The sequence below is a fragment of the Perognathus longimembris genome, chromosome 3 (genome assembly GCF_023159225.1).
Source record: "Perognathus longimembris pacificus isolate PPM17 chromosome 3, ASM2315922v1, whole genome shotgun sequence".
In the NCBI taxonomy this organism is placed as follows: domain Eukaryota; kingdom Metazoa; phylum Chordata; class Mammalia; order Rodentia; family Heteromyidae; genus Perognathus; species Perognathus longimembris.
Genome location: NC_063163.1, coordinates 80298441 through 80315354, shown reverse-complemented (window position 1 = coordinate 80315354; position 16914 = coordinate 80298441). Strand labels below are relative to the sequence as shown.

Here is a 16914-nt window from a genome sequence, read left to right as displayed (position 1 = left end):
CCCCACACAGAGAAGCATCCCTCCACAACTCTCCTCCCTGCATGAACTGGCGTCACTGAGGCAGGGTGCAGAGGCACGTTTTCCACTGCAGGAGTTGTACCACCACAGGCTTTTGTCTACCACTACTTAGCCAAGGAAGCCAATGTTCCTGGGAAGGGAGAAGTGAGCGTTCTCCAGAAATCATGTGAGCAGGCTGGCCATATGTGCCTGTATCTGTCTGTGTGTTTGGACACAGTTGGCACAGAGCAAGAAATGCTGCTGAGCCTGACAGTGATTCAGAATTTTTGACTTTGGGCTTGTCATCTTGGGCAAGTTTCTTCACCTCTCTGTGCCTTGATTTCTAATTATTGCTCTAATTAGAATGATAAGTAACCACTGTTTGCAGGGGGGGAGTTGGGGAGGTGAAAGGATGAATGGTGGTGGTGATGGTGGGGTTATGATCAAGTACGTTATATACATGGAAGAAAATAATGGAGGGGGGGAAGAAAAGCTGTAACAGAAGAGGCAAATTTGGTAACAGCATAAATACCACAATAAAAAGTATCCACTATACCAAAAGAACAAGAAGGAAGACAGGATTCCTTAGCATTGATATTTGTAAGTATGTTCCATAGTTCCACATATGGTAGCAAAGAGGGGCTCAGAATGACCACATCAAACTAGCTTCTAGCTTTCTCTCCCAACAGTGGTTCAGCCAGGTACCCCTTACTAGATGGTTATTGATCGATCAACAAAGGCATAGACAGTGAGGAAGGATGAGAACTCTGAAAATATCCACAAAATCTGTCTGATGAGAATGAGATTTACAGATTTTGCTTTTCTCTTTTTACCTTGAGCTGCTCAAGATACTGACAGCAGTACCACAGAACATCCTTGATGTGTTTAATCCACAGGAGAGTGAGGTCCTTGGAGAGAGCCAGGGACACGTACCACACCTACAAGCAGGACAAAGAGGAGTGGTTACAGGACCTTACTACACGCCACATGGTTTGACCACTGGAACTAGACCTGCTATTTAGAACCATTGTACAATAAGGAAAGGAGGAAAAGGGATGAATAAGCAGGAAGTAGTGCTTTTTAACACTAAATCCAAAGAGGAGGAGCCCAAGTCAGATGCTGGTAGCTCATGTTCTAATTATAGCTACCTGTAGGTTGAGACCGAGAGGATTGGAGAAGTTTGTGAGACCCCTCCTTAACCTATAGCTGGGTATGGTGAAGCATGTTTGTCATCCCAGCTACAGAGGAGGCTGAGATTGAAAAGACTGGTTCCAGGCCAGCCTGGACAGAAAAAACCCTAAGATTCCATTTCAATGAAAGAAACTGGGTGAGGTGTCATGTTCTTATCATCCTAGCTACAGCCAGAAGGCAAAATGTTGGAGGATCGGGGTCTAAGTGTGCACCCATGCAGAAAGTTGAGACCTAGTTCAAAAATAACCAGTGTAAAAAAGGGCTACAGGCATGGCTTAATGGCAGAGCACTTATCTAGCCAAGACTCCTGAATCTCAAAAATAAATAAACAACAACAAAAAAGATGAGTCTAGAAAGATATCTGCACAGACAGAACACAGCTTCTTGGAGAGGATCCAGGAATCATTTGCACATACTTTTGTGTCAGTGCAACCATGACTTATTTGCACAGGTGTGTAAGTTAAAGTCCTAAGCTCAGCAGGCACTCTCAGAGCGGAAGCCACTGGCCCTCGGGGCTGGGGGAAGGCTCCTGGCTCCTCACCCACTCACCTTGGGCTCGCTCTCAGCATCCATGCTGCTGAGGATGCAGCGACACAACTTCTCGAACCGCTGTGGAGACAAAAAGGGTCGAAACGTGGGAAAGGGGACAGGGGGAAGGTGTGTGTGGTAGGGCCTGCCACATGCAGGCAACATGCCAGGTGAGTCATGTCACAGTTCCTTCTTATAGAGGTGGAAGTTGGCTGAGAATATGGCCTAATGGTAGAGTGCTTGCCTTGTATACATGAAGCCCTGGGTTTGATTCCTCAGCACCACATATATAGAAATAAGCCGAAGTGGCGCTGTGGTTCAAGAGATAGAGTGCTAGCCTTGAGCAAAAAAGAAGCCAGGGACAGTGCTCAGGCTCTGAGTCCACGCCCCAGGACTGACAACAAAAACAAAACAAACAGATGTGGAAGTTGAGGACCAGAAGGCTAAAGACAGGGCCTCAAACTGGTGGCCTGTAGGCCAGATGAGCCTTCCAGATGTGTTTTAGTAATGTGTGTATTCCACACAGAAATCCAGCATGGGGCTTCTTTTGGAAAACCGGCCATGGATTCCTGCAGCCTGGCAGTTGTCTGCTAACCAGTGCTCTGTAGTCTGTCATGCTATAAGCAGGAAGGACACTGAGCTCTGCTCACAGCCCACGGCTGTGGTACTCTGAGCCACTTTTCACAGTATCACTGCTTTGGTCCTGACACAAAAAAGAAAAATGGAAGCAGGCAAACCAATGGCACTGTGGCTACAGAAGCCCCAGATGCACCCTGAAAGGTGTGTGGCCCCAGAGTTTTCCCGCTTAGTGGAGCTTGTCTGTACCTATCTTCATGACAATGTGCTCTTGAGTTCGACTCCCTCTCCTATTGGGCTAGGAGTGCCATGAGAGTACACACTTGTCTGTCTTGTTTCCTTGCAGGACCTCACGGTATCCTCAGCACTGAGAGGCCCACTGCCTCCCTAGGGATACATTTTCCAGTTACTCTAATCCCCCAAATACAGACTGGTATGTTTTGTTGGTTTGTAAGATGTGAAAGAAAAATCAAATTAGCCACTAATGTTTACACATTAGAACATCAAGCATAAAGACCCAGATCTCCAACATCTCTTTTAAAAAAAGCAGAGTATGGGTCTTCTGCCATGGGAGCTGATGAGCAAAGACATCCATTGGACATAGGAAGAAGCAATCCACAGCTTCCTTGAACCTGCCAGCCACTAAATGTTCTGATTCCTACTTTACATAGTACTTTGTCCCAGGCTGCACAGCAAAGCCCAGCTCAGGCTCTGCAGAGCAGATCCCAAGGAAAGAGAGGGGACAAGTGTAAGGGTATTTTTGTTTTGTTTTGTTTTTGTTGCCAGTCCTGGGGCGTGGACTCAGGGCTTGAGCACTGTCCCTGGCTTCTTTTTGCTCAAGGCTAGTACTCTACCTCTTGAGCCACAGTTCCACTTCCGGCTTTTTCCTATATATGTGGTGCTAAGGAAGCGAACCCAGGGCTTCACGTATACGAGGTGATCACTTTACCACTAGGCCATATTCCCAGCCCCAAGTGTAAGGGTACCTCCTTGCAGAGGTACTATAAGGATAAAAGAGTTTATATCTGGAAATATGGTATATGGGAGTACTGTGTACGTTTATTCTTATGACTTACCTCATTATCTTCTTTGATTCTGAATATGAACAGCAGTTTTCTGGCAGTCTTAAAAATACAAAGTGCACTTCTTTTACTGGATCCAGAGTCATCTGCTTTAAAAAACTCATCAATCTCTCTTCTATGGAGAAAAGGGTTAAAGAAAAGGTGTTTTTGATTAGGAGCTCACAATTGCTGGAAGGCTAAGCACTCTATGGGAAAACTTATTCGTCTTTTTTCTTTTTGCCAGTTAAAGCTTGAACTCAGGACCTGGATGCTGTGTGTGTGTGTGTGTGTGGTGTGCGCGCGCACATGTGTGCTGGTCCTGGGGCTTGAACTCAGGGCTTGGGTACTGTCATTGAGCTTTATTGCTCAAGGCACAATGAAGCCACAGCTCCATGTCTATCTTTTTGTTGCTTCAATTGGGGATAAGAGTCTCACCAACTTTTCTGCCTAGACTAGCTCTGAATCATGATCTTCAGATCTCAGCTTCCTGAGTAGGTACAATGACAGGTGTGAGCCACCTGCATTTGTTGTCTACTACTAAGGAGCAAGAGAATTCCTGCGCCTACCTGATATCTTTGTGCAGGCGACTCCGACTCAGGAAACTGCGCACATGGGCCTGAATCTCCACAGCTGCACGCTCCCGCTCCTTCTGCACCAGCCGTTCTTCTCGGGCCTGCCGGGCTCGATCGATGAACCACGCTCGTGAGGTCTGAGATACTGTGAACATGTTTGCTAGCTGGCACAAATCCTACAAGGCAAACAGCAAAGAGCTAATGGAGACCAGTGGGTAAAAAACATCCACAGAAAGGGGCTTGAGTGTGCAGGGTGGCAGGGACCCAGTACCAGGTATTCAGAGTCAGTATTATCTTAGTCATCCACTCACTGAACAAAAAGCTTGTATGTGGTGCTGAACACACACACAGACACACACACACACACACACACACACACAGAACAGTCTTTCTTTCTTTCTTTTTTTATACTGGGGCTTGAACTCAGGGCTTCGCACTCTCCCACTTGAGCAATACCAGATTCTAGCTTTTCATTGGTTAACTGGAGATAAGGATTTGTCTGCCCAGTGTAGCTGGGAACTGGGATCCTAAGATCTCAGCTTCCTGAGTGGCTAGGATTATGTGAGCCACCAGCATCTGCCTTTTTTCCCCTAGTGGCCATTTTAACATTCAAAAAGCAAAAGGTACTGTACATGATTTCAGAATGTAGGGCAGTCCAACTCAAGTATCACTTGTTCCCAAATCCTTACTGCTCCTACACTGGTGGATTTTGCAGCACAGTTGCTCATATCCACAGACAGGTGGTTTGCTGGACAGAAGCTCTAAAGCACACTGTGTGGTGATCATCTAAGCACAAGTAACGGTCCTTCTTCCCCAAGGATGGCTTAGGTTAGCAGCCAGAGACAGACCTTATCGACCCATGCAGCCTCCATACTGAGATGATTTCTTTAGGGGCTTCATAAATTTGTCATTCTTTCCAAAATACACAATCTGGGGCTGGGGATATAGCCTAGCGGCAAGAGTGCTTGCCTCGTATACATGAGGCCCTGGGTTCAATTCCCCAGCACCACATATACAGAAAAAAAATGGCCAGAAGTGGCGCTGTGGCTCAAGTGGCAGAGTGCTAGCCTTGAGCAAGAAGAAGCCAGGGACAGTGCTCAGGCCCTGAGTCCAAGACCCAGGACTGGCCAAAAAAAAAAAAAAAAAAAAAAAAAAAAAAAAAAAAAACCAAAATACACAATCTGCCTGGCTGACCAAAACACGGAAATTAATTATTTAGAACTCTAGACTTTTGGAAAACCATCTCTCCCTATGCTTTCACTCTCATTTTCTCTTGGCAGTACTGGGGTTTGAACTCAGGGACTCATCTTACTAAGCAAGTACGCTACCACTTGAGCCATATGCTGATTCCTAGAAAAAGCATCTTTTTACCAAAATAACTCACTCAAAATTCACACAGGCATATCGAACCTTCTTCTTCACATGATAGGTTCCTACCACATGACCACAGCCAGGGACCTCTGCTACCCTACTCAGCAGTGACTCCCACCTGTCAACAAATACATGTTGGTTTATCATCAGTTAAAAAAAAATTGGGGGGCTGGGGATATAGCCTAGTGGCAAGAGTGCCTGCCTCGGATACACGAGGCCCTAGGTTCGATTCCCCAGCACCACATATACAGAAAACGGCCAGAAGCGGCGCTGTGGCTCAAGTGGCAGAGTGCTAGCCTTGAGCGGGAAGAAGCCAGGGACAGTGCTCAGGCCCTGAGTCCAAGGCCCAGGACTGGCAAAAAAAAAAATTGGGGGGGGGGGGCAGTCCTGGGACTTTAACTCAGTGCCCCAGTGCCACTTCCAGCTTTTTCTGCTTATGTGGTACTGAGGAATCAAACCCAGGGTTTCACGCATGCTAGGCAAGCACTCTACCACTAAGGCACATCCTCAGTATTTCCAAAACAAATGAACAGAGCCTGTCTAGCCATGGGAAAGAAAAAGGCAGCTGGCTTTCAGTCTTTCCACCCAACTGCTGGCCCTCCTGAGTCTGGACAGCTCACCTGAGGACCTGCCTGTGTAGCAGGATTGCTAGGTAAGCATTAGTAATCTCCCACAGGAAATGTGGTGGAGGACAGCTTCACGCTTCAGAGGAGCTTGTGCTTCCTGATAGAAGCAGAAGGAAAAAAAATTCCAGATTTAGGGGTAAGCTTTACAGATGTGGAATGATCTATCTTAGCACAAGTAATTAATGCTATGATTAAACAAACTCTGCTTTAATATATCATCTGTTTAGACTCTTTTCTAGTACTTGCAATTTCAGAAAAAGGCTGAAAATCATCCCAAATAAGTTACTGAATTAAAGCTAGATATGATAAGCAAAAAGAGATGACTGAAGATAATGTTTAATTTTGTGATGTGTGTGTGCTGGTCCTGAGGCTTGAACTCAGGGCCTAGGCACTGAACTTTTGTGCACAAGGCTAGTACTCTATCATTTGAGTCATAGCTCTATTTCTGGCTTCTTTCTTTCTTTTTTTCTGGTGCTTAAACAGAGATAAGTGTCTCACAGACTTTCTTTCCCAGACTGGCTTCAAGCTTTGATCCTCAGATCTAAGCCTCCTGAGTAGCTAGGATTACAGATGTGAGGCCACTGACACCTGGCAGTGTTTAACATTTTTAATGTTAAACTCTTGTGCCTTAGAAGTAAAAGAAGGGCTGCTTATGATACAACATGTTCCCAATTATCTAATGGAAAAGGAAACTGAATGTGCACATAGAATAAAAACTGCAGTAAAATACACTAATGTGTGAAGACTGGTCAAGTGTGAGGTCTGGTTCTATCTGAAACACTGTGGAGTCAGGAGGTGGAAGAGTGCTCATTTTTGAGGTCGGGGGATTGAGTCCTTGCTTCTATTTTCTAAATTTGCAACAGAAAGTACATAGTAAGTTGACCTAGCACAGGAAGAAGTGCTGTTTTAGAGTCACACAGCTGGAGGCAGAGCCAGTTCCTGGTTATCAGCACTGTCAGTTGAGTTATAGTCTGTGTGTGTGTGTGTGTGTGTGTGTGTGTGTGTGTGTATGTGTGTGTGTATGTGATAGTGGGGTTTGAATTTAGGGTCTCATACTTGCTTGGCTGGCACTCTGTCACTCGGGCCATACCTCTAGCCCTGATTTTTGCTGGTTATTTTGAAGATGGAGTCTCAAGGACTTTTCTGTCCAGGCTGGATTTGAATCACAGTCCTCCAGATCTCAACTTCCTGAATAGCTAGAACTACAAGAGTCACTGGTGCCTAGCTAGTCTTTCTTTAATTAGCTGTTCAGAGGCCCATCATGAGGACTATGGGATGATGTGTATCAAGTTCCTACTGAGGTGCTGACAGAACAGTTAATATGGCTAACTAATGGTTGCATTTTTTTAAATTTCTTTTTTTTTCCTGTCAGTCCTGGTTCTTGAACTCAGGGCCTGGGCACTGTCCCTGAGCTTCTTTTTTGCTCAAGGTTAAAACTCTACCACTTGATCCACAGCGCCACTTCTGGCCTTTTCTGTTTATGTAGTACTCATTGAACCCAGGGCTTCATGCACGCTAGGCAAGCACTCTACCGCTAAGCCACATTCCCAACCCAGTTGCATTATTCTTTTTTTTTTTTTTTTGCCAGTCCTGGGGCTTGGACTCAGGGCCTGAGCACTATCCCTGGCTTCTTCTTGCTCAAGGCTAGCACCCTGCCACTTGAGCCACAGCGCCACTTCTGGCCATTTTCTGTATATGTGGTGCTGGGGAATCGAACCTAGGGCCTCATGTATACAAGGCAAGCACTCTTGCCACTAGGCCATATCCCCAGCCTCCAGTTGCATTATTCTTATGAACACAAATTTGTAATTAAAAAAAAAAACCTTTTTCTAGAGCTTACATAAGTAGTTACTAAGGTTCTTAGGCTCACTGACATTCCATTGAACTTTTTTCTATTCTTGAGTAGACTAAGATTTATCTGTTCTAGTGCTTGGGCTATGAGTCCCTGGTCCTATTCCAACAGTAGAACAGCTACAAGCTCCTGAGAGGTGCATATGAGCAGGGCTCAAGCCCTGAGCCCAAAACTATATTCTCTCTCCATAATGTGTTCCTTTTTGGGGTTTGTGGGGGCATGACATGGAGATCACAAGAGGAAACTTCTTCCCAACAGAAAAATATGTTGTATATTATACCTAAATATGTGTAAGACTATCTCAAAACTTACTTCTCCCAGGGGTTCTCCTAGAATACAATCCCCTTCCTTGAGATGAGCATTCCTGAAGCAATATTCTGTATTGGTTTCAATTTACAGTGTGTAATAATCTATGCTTTATAGCTTTTCTTGTTCTTCCCTAGATACTTCCTTTGCTTGCATATTACAGTCATCAACTGAATAAGACATATCACTATTAACTACTATTTGGCTAAATGCCAGAGAATCAAAGACAATCTGAATCAGAAAATGCATTGAATTAGAAAAAGTAGCACTGGGTCTTTTTCATCCTGACTCTACCTCTCATTTCACCAAGATAATTTATCTACTATTCTAGACCTCAGTTTATCTGTAAGTTGAGGATAGTAACAGTACCTATGTTCTTGAGTTACTAAAAGCATCAGGTGAAGCATTTACCATTCTTGGACCTGAATTTAGTGTCCAAAACATTGTGATGGGGCTGGGGATATAGCCTAGTGGCAAGAGTGCCTGCCTCGGATACACGAGGCCCTAGGTTCGATTCCCCAGTACCACATATACAGAAAACGGCCAGAAGCGGCGCGGTGGCTCAAGTGGCAGAGTGCTAGCCTTGAGCGGGAAGAAGCCAGGGACAGTGCTCAGGCCCTGAGTCCAAGGCCCAGGACTGGCCAAAAAAAACAAAAACAAAAAAAAAACACATTGTGATGGAGATTAAATGTGAAATTAGCAACAAAGGATATCAGAAAGCATACGACATGTGACCTTTACTGTCCTTATAGAGAGCACAATTTAGTTAAAAGGAATAAAATTCTACAGCTAGAAAGATTGGAAAACAAAAGGGAGGTTAGTTGTAACAACAATCACTTGAAAAGGGAAATGAGTGGAGGTCCCTAAGTGTCAAGTGACTTTTCTAAGTAATCGCCTCTAATAAGGGCAGCAACTGTGTGAGAGGACCACACAGTTAGACCATTGGTTAAGTGGCAGGGCCAAACTTTTAATACTAACAAGACAGGATCCCAACTCTCTATTTACTTCTATATTCCAACAAGATTTGCTTCAAAACATTAACTTGTTCTGGAGAAGGCCAACTTTAAGAAAAACAAATGACAGAGCTGGGCAAGGCATTGCACACTTGTAATCACAGCACTCAGGTGGTGGAGGAAGGACTGGTAGTTTGAAGCCAGCCTGGGCTGCATAGCCAGACTTTGGGGAGGGAAAAAAAGACGCTGGACAATCTGGAATATCATCCTAAAATGAGGTGCCATATATGACAAGTGTAATTTTTTTTTCTTTCTGGTGAGATTTAAGGACAGACAATGTATCAGATCCTACACAGACACTTAACCCTGTTTCAAGAGCTCTATCCTGTTAGGTCAGTCCAAAATCTTAAACTCTAGAATGGGTAACATGACTTGGAGAAACCATCAGTAATACTATCATTTATTGAAAGCTACAGCCTATTTGGAAGGTTATCTATCATGGATCCCACATTGGACGGGGAAAATGAAATGCTGAGAGAGAACAAGCCTTGTCAGAATTCTCTCCCCTTCTGAATTGGAACCCCAAAGCAATTATTTATTGGTAATACAACAGACCAAGCCCCAGAGTTCCCCCATTAAAAGGTATTACAAAGAGCTGAGAATGCACGACTGCCCAAGAGACTACGTTTGGAGTCAAATTACAATCAAGTCTTTCTTTTATTAAACAGTGAGCATCCAGCATTGTACTAAAACACTCTGGGAAACAACCTAATGACTCCAGTCTCCAGAGGAAGAAACAGGGTCAGAGAGGTGAGTGGACTCACCCGAGGTCGCAAAGCGAGAGACTAGGATTCGAACTCCAGTTCAGGTGACTTCAGATGCCCAGCGTCTTTCCTCAGGATTAACAACCAAAACGACAAGTTCTTTTCGCCCAGCATTAGTCCTATACTAAGGCCTACAGCCTCACGGATGAAAAGAGACGAAAAGGGCTTCAGAGAGAGGATGCCTGGATGTCGAATGCCAGCGACTCGGACGGGGCCAGACACGAACTCGGTCCCAGCTCCACCGCCCTGAGAGTCCTCCGCCCACCACTCGAAGGATCGTTCACCCGATTGCCCACTCGCTACCCTTTATCCGCTTAAGGCCCCCACGCTCGGGGTCCGAGCCACAGCTGCCGCCTCAGCCCAGTATCCCCGAAATCTGCCAGCCCCGGGGCAGCGGACGAAACACTACCGCCATCTTGCCCCGGGTGTTCGCTGCGCAGGTTCCGCCTGGAAACCAAGTTTCCGGTTTGGGGAAACAACAGTTCCGCAGAGCTTATTTGCTTGGAAAAGAAAAACACTCTGCAGCTGGTCCCTCCACCCACCCCCATTTTCTCGGAAGCTGAAAAAAATGAGAACATTCAGGAAAGGGCGAAATTCCTAACCCAGTTGGGAGGAGGTGAAACATCACTAGCCGCGAAGGTTGGAAAGAAAGCGTTCCATAGGTAAGGACACTTTAAGAGGGTGCTCTGTGCGGGGCGGAAGTGAAGTCAGAACAGCGGAAGTCCCACCCCCTGCCCCGCCTCCGCCTCCGGCTCCGGCAAGCAGGGAGTTTCCTGCCTCTCAGTCGGGACTTGGAGACTCCGGCGTCCTCCGGCTTTTCATGGTGAGGAGGGCGGTGCCCATAGGCTGGGGCTCTGGGCGGCCGGGGGAGCCTGGCTGCGGTCGAATAAAAAGGGTGGTGGCCGCTGGGTCGGAGTGCCGTGGGGTCTGGCGGTGAGGGGGAGGCTGTGGGTGGGGGACGGGTCGGGGGCGACGCCGGAAATGGGAGGGGGGGGGGGTGGAGAAGGGCTTTGAGTGGAGAAATGGTGTTTGTGTCTGTCTGTCAGTCTGTCTCCCAGTCTCCTTGGCCGGTGGGGTCCTGGAAGGAGTTTTGGAGGGGTTGGAGGGTCTGTAAGTCTTGAGTGGAAGATGGTGAGAACAAAGAGACAACAGTGGAAAGTTCAGACATTGGGTGAAAAGTGAGGGTTTTGAGGGATGGTGAAGACGAATGGTGGTTTATGAGGGGGTGAAGTGAGAATCCTTGGAGCAAAGCGTTTGGCGTCTTGGAAGCCTGCAGACGAGTGAGAGTTCCGTGCTTGGAGTCCAGGGAAGGGATGCCAGCCGTCTAAGGTCAGGGTACCTTCGTCCCGAGCCTGGCCACGCAAGTGGCCGCCTGGCTCCCTTTTCTAAGTCACTTTCCTCGAGGCCAGTGGGTGGCCACACCTCAGGCTGGCTCACCTCGCAGTCTCATCTCTGGGAAGCTTTCTGTTGGCTTGAGGTCTTGAATAGCTTTTTGTCTTTGGGTGTAGATGACCAAAGATCAGCCTGAATAGAGCTTCTTTCTTCTCCACTGATCACTCGCCTAAGTAGACGCAGGGAAAGATCAATTCCAAGCTGAAGAAAACTGGCTTAAATCTGCATTGGATTGGATTTTCCATTTTGGGCAAAAGAAATTCACCATCTTAGGGAAGGGAGGCTGCCTAAACAGGTGGTTCTCCTAACCACGGTCTTCAGACCTGCAGCAAATATCCCCTGGGTGCTAGTTAAAAATGACCAGATTTTCAAAGCCTTGCCACGGGGGCGGGGAGGGGGGTGGTGGTGGTGGAAGAGGGGGAGCCCATTGGTGTGTGTTCCTTGCAGAGATTAGTGATTTATTGATTTGGGCTGTGAAATAAGAGGTTCAATTATTTGAATGGGGAGGGCCCTGATAGTTTTGTTGTTGTTGTTGTTTTGTTTTTGCCAGTTCTGGGGCTTGAACTCAGGGCCTGAGCACTGTCCCTGGCTTTTTTTTTTTGCTCAAGGCTAGCACTCTGCCACTTGAGTCACAGCGCCACTTCTGGCTTTTTCTATATATGTGGTGCTGAGGAATCGAACCCGGGGCCTCATGTATACGAGGCGAGCACTTTACCACTGGCCATATTCCCAGCCGGCCCTGACGGTTTTGATTCTTTGTTTTCTTCCGTGAAAAGTGGGATTGGTGACAATGCAGACTGAGCTAAATAGGCTAGAGATGTTGTATGCTAACCAGAAGAGAAGAGCATCCATTAGGAATCAGTGTCTTATAAGCAAGTTGTGGTTGCAGAATATTGCTACAGTTAGGTAGTTGATGTGGTTTGGTTTGGTTGATATGGAACAGACTTTTCTGAGTTAAAGTAGTACCCTCAGTTTGAGAAACTGTTATACCTGCATTCAGTGCAATCTTTGTTAAACTTCCCTGCAGTAAGAACCTCCTCCCCCTTCCCCACCCCCGAGCTCTGGTTTTCCCTCACATCTCTTGTGGTTTTTGGACCAAGAGCTAGTTTCACAAACACCTTATTTAACTCGGTGATACTGAGCCCCAGCAATGCATCTGAATCACCTGAAGAACTTTTTAAACACCAGCTACTGCTCCTCCCCCTCCCTGGGAGTCTGATTAATTGATCTGGGGTTTAGCCCAGGCAGATACCAGCTGCTTTTGTTTGTTTGTTTGTTTTTTGCCAGTCTTGGGACTTGAACTTGGGGCCTGGGCACTGTCCCTGAGCTTTTTTGCTCAAGGCTAGCACTACCACTTGAGCAACAACGCCACTTCTTGCTTTTTCTGCTTATGTGGTATTGAAGAATCTAACCCAGGGCTTCATGTATGCTAGGCAAGCACTCTACAACTAAGCCACATTCCCAGCGACCCCCTTCCCCACTTATTTTTGTTGTTGTTGTTTTTGGTGCTGGCACGGGAGCTTGAACTCAGAGCCTGGGTGCTGTCTTTTAGCTTTTCCACTCAAAGCTGGCATTTTATCACTTGAGACACACCACATCTGGCTTTTCAGTAATTTAATTGGAGATAAGAGTCTCAAAGATTTTCCTGCCCAAGCTGGCTTTGAACCATAATCCTCAGATCTGTTTCCTGAGTAGCTAGGATTATAGGTGTCAGCCACTGGTACAATGGCACTGTCATTTTTTAATGCATACCCAAGTGACTAGTAACCTGGGCTGGGAACAGCTGGTCTTAAAGCTTGAGGGATTTAAGGGAAACTAAGAGGTAGGTGCCAAGTGCTTTACCAATAGGTTAATTACAGGTCCAAACATCAGGAAGAAAGTGGTGGTACTGGGGTTGCAATACAGGTGCACAGGACTCTTAATCATTTCCGTCTGTGCACAGGTACACATATATGCTCACACTTACACATGAGAAAATATTACAGATGTAGCATCTTTGTTCCTATCATCCTTACCCATGCCCAACTTTGTCTGCAAGTCATTGATTTCCCCCCTTAGCTGATTTCTTTTCCTTCCTGTCCATCGTGAAGCTTGAGCTCACAGCTCTGACACTGTCCCTGAATTCTTTTTTTTTTTTTTTGGCCAGTCCTGGGGCTTGGACTCAGGGCCTGAGCACTGTCCCTGGCTTCTTGCTCAAGGCTAGCACTCTGCCACTTAAGCCACAGCGCCACTTCTGGCCATTTTCTGTATATGTGGTGCTGGGGAATCGAACCCAGGGCCTCATGTATATGAGGCAAGCACTCTTGCCACTAGGCTAGGCCATATCCCCAGCCCTGTCCCTGAATTCTTTTGCTTATAGCTAGTGCTCATTGGAGATAAGAGTTTCATGGATTTTTCTGCCAGGGCTGGCTTTGAACTGTAATAATCAGATCTCAGCCTCATGAGTATCTAGGATCACAGGTGTGAGCCATTGGTCCCTGGCCCTTTAGCTGATTTTTATTTTTACACAATAGCTTCCTGCCTGTGACTTGAAACTGTGAAATGAGGTTTGATTTTATTTATGGTGCTTTGGTTTGTTTTTAATGCATGGGCCAATAGAGCAAGAAGTCTAAGAGCCTTTTCAAAACCACTGAGTTGATTATAGCCTAATTAAAGGTTACAGAACTTTTTAGAGCAAAGCATTGCAATATTGGCTGCACATTAGAATTACCTGGTGGAAGTTAAAATTTCTGTTGCCTAGGCCAAACTCCCAATATTCCCACTGACAGCAGAATTTTAATGTGTAGGACCCAGACATTAGTTTTTTTTTTTAATTTTTTTGTTGTTTTATTTTCATTATTTTTACTGGTACCAAGGTTTGAACTCTGAGCCTCACCTTGCCCAGCTTGTTTTTGGCACTTAGGTCTTTGAACCATGCTTTTTTTTTTTGCTGGATTTTTATTTATTTATTTTTTGGTCAGTTGTGGGGCTTAAACTTAGGGCCTTGGTGCTATCCCTGAGCTCTTTTGCTCAAGCTAGTGCTCTACCACTTGAGCTACAGCACCACTTCCAGTTTTCTGGTGATTAATTAGAGATAAGAGTCTCACAGACTTTCCTATTCAGGCTAGCTTGAATTTGTGACTTCTAGCTCTGATCCTCCTGAGTAGCTAGGATTACAGGCATGAGCCACCAGTGCCCAGCTTGCTGGATATTTTGAAGATGGATTCTCAAAGACTTAACTGCCTACACAAGCTTTGAACCTCAGTCCTCTGGATCTAAGCCTCTTGAGTAGCTAGGATTATAGGAGTGAACCACTGATTCTCAGCTTTGGATATCAGTTTTACTTTTATTTCAAATTTTTATTTTTGCTGGTACTGGGCATGAACTTAGGGCTTTGCATTCGCTCACTTGCTTGTCATAGCTTTTTTTTTTTTTTTTTCTTGCCAGTCCTAGACCTTGGACTCAGGGCCTGAGCACTGTCCCTGGCTTCCTTTTTGCTCAAGGCTAGCACTCTACCACTTGAGCCACAGTGTCCACTTCAGGCCTTTTCTGTTTATGTGATGCTGGGGAATTGAACCCAGGGCTTCATGTATACGAGGCAAGCACTCTTGCCACTTGGCCATATTCCTAGCCCTTGTCATAGCTTTTTATGGCTGACTCCTGACTACTTGAGCCATACCTTCAGATTTTTGTTTGTTTTATGGTTACTCAGAGCTTGATAGAGTTTAATAGACTTTTCTGCTTGGGCTGACTTAGAACCATGATCCTCCAGATCTCTCTCCCGACTAGAAATATAAGCTCAAGCCACTGGCAGTTGGCAACATCAGTCATTTAAAATTTTTCTCCAGTGATTCCATTGTCAGATCTGATAGACTGTTACTAGTTTTTGTTTTGCTTGTTTGGTTTGGTTCTTTTTTTTTTTTTTTTTTTTTGCCTGTCCTGGGGTTTGAACTCAGGGCCTGAGCACTATCCCTGGCTTCCTTTTTGCTCAAGGCTAGTACTCTACCACTTGAGCCACAGTATCCACTTCCGGCCTTTTCTGTTTATGTGATGCTGAGGAATCAAACCCAGGGCTTCATGCATGCTAGGAAAGCATTCTACCCAGCCCTGACAGTTACTGTTTTGAAGCAACAGTAGTAGTGCTGAGGGCAGTCAGGCAGGAGATGAGCCTTGGTTTACCCATCTTACTGGAATAAGCTGATTGAATCCAACAGCAATATCTTAAGTATTAGTGACTTAACTTTTTCTCCTGCTTCCCCCCTCCCTTCTAGCCTTATTAACAATGGCATCAAACCTTTGGAAGGGGGAGCAACAAGATCTCTGGGGGACAGGAGGGCCACTGGAGAGAGTAGTAGCGAGAGGTCCACTGCTTACTGTCCTTGGGTCACTGGGCTGAGAGACTTGTTTTGGGCCAGTCCTGAGGTTTGAACTCAGGGCCTGGACTCTCTCTCTGGGTTTTTGTGCTCAAGGCTGGCACATCTACCTTGTAAAGATCACACCTCAACTCCTGGCTTTTTTTTTTTTAATTTATTTATTAATTGAACACAAATTTTTTTGACAGGGTGTTGTGCAAAAAGGGTACAGTTACATAGTAGGGGAGTGTGTACATTTCTTGTGATATCTTACGCCCTGTTTTTCTTTCCCTTCTCTAGGTCAGATAGACATATATACAATATACAATGTATCAAGAACATATAAGGTAGCCACGTGGCTGCGCCCAAGAAAATTCGCCTAGGGCTTTAAATGCAATGTCGATATTAGACAATATGTCGACAGTAGTCTTATATGAACGTACATACATAGATTTTGAGCTATTGTATTCCACTGAGAGGTCAATTTTTGACCTTTATTTGTTGAGTAATTGTTTGGTTTTAGTTACATACTGTTGGGTCGCTGCCCCAATCCTGTGGGAAATACTATTTGACAAGCAATTTTGGGTTTCACAGACTTGGTCTCTACTGTCTCTCCGTCTCCCTTTCTTAACAGCCATATATCAGGGAGATCATGCCCCTTTGTTTTCTGTGTTCTAGGCTTGTCTCGCTCAACATTATTTGTTCAAGTTCTGACCATTTCCCTGCGAATAACAATATTTCACCATTTCTAATCGCTATGTAGTATTCCATTGTATATAGGTACCATATTTTTTTGATCCATTCATCTGTGGAGGGGCATCTGGGTTGTTTCCATATTTTGGCTATTGTGAATTGTGCCACGATAAACATGGAAGTACAAATGTCTTTTTGATATCTTGGGGTTTGCTGTTTAGGATAGATGCCTAGGAGTGGTACGGCTGGGTCATAGGGTAGGTCTATGTTGAGCTTTTTGAGAAACCTCCATACTGTTTGTCAAAGTGGTTGTACTAATTTGCACTCCCACCAACAATGGAGAAGGGTTCCTCTTTGCCCGCACCCCCTCCAGCATTTGTTGTTGCCTGAGTTCAGAGTATAGGCCATTCTAACTGGGGTGAGGTGGTATCTCAGGGTTGTTTTTATTTGCATTTCCTTTACTGCCAGGGATGTTGAACATTTCCTCATATGTTTCTTTGCCATTTTTATCTCTTCTCTTGTGAAGTCTCTCTTTAGCTCCTTTGCCCATTTCCTAATTGGTTTATTGGGCTTGGAGGGGCTTAGTTTTTTGAGTTCTCTGTAGATGAGATATTAGGCCTTTGTCTGTTGCTGTGCTGGTA

At 45.4% G+C, this 16914-nt stretch overlaps 2 protein-coding genes across 5 annotated transcripts in view; one reads left to right on the top strand and one right to left on the bottom strand.

The window, feature by feature from the left end:
- Positions 1-10284, bottom strand: part of Ube3b (ubiquitin protein ligase E3B) — a 40676-nt gene extending 30392 nt beyond the window's left edge. The window contains exons 1-6 of one of the 3 annotated variants that reach the window (XM_048342791.1): positions 9858-10284; positions 5917-6019; positions 3920-4101; positions 3369-3489; positions 1738-1797; positions 831-935 (exon numbers count right to left, since the gene is read on the bottom strand). In XM_048342791.1, the coding sequence (XP_048198748.1) occupies positions 831-935; positions 1738-1797; positions 3369-3489; positions 3920-4080 (447 nt within the window). In that variant the 5' untranslated portion in view covers positions 4081-4101; positions 5917-6019; positions 9858-10284. The remainder of the gene's footprint in view (positions 1-830; positions 936-1737; positions 1798-3368; positions 3490-3919; positions 4102-5916; positions 6020-9857) is intronic. The other 2 variants (XM_048342793.1, XM_048342792.1) reach the window with 2 other exon arrangements.
- Positions 10285-10611: 327 nt separating this feature from the next.
- Kctd10 (potassium channel tetramerization domain containing 10) overlaps positions 10612-16914 on the top strand; it is a 32760-nt gene continuing 26457 nt past the window's right edge. For both annotated transcript variants that reach the window (XM_048342790.1, XM_048342789.1), the window contains exon 1: positions 10612-10680. In XM_048342790.1, coding sequence (XP_048198747.1) covers positions 10678-10680 — 3 coding nt within the window. In that variant the 5' untranslated portion in view covers positions 10612-10677. The remainder of the gene's footprint in view (positions 10681-16914) is intronic.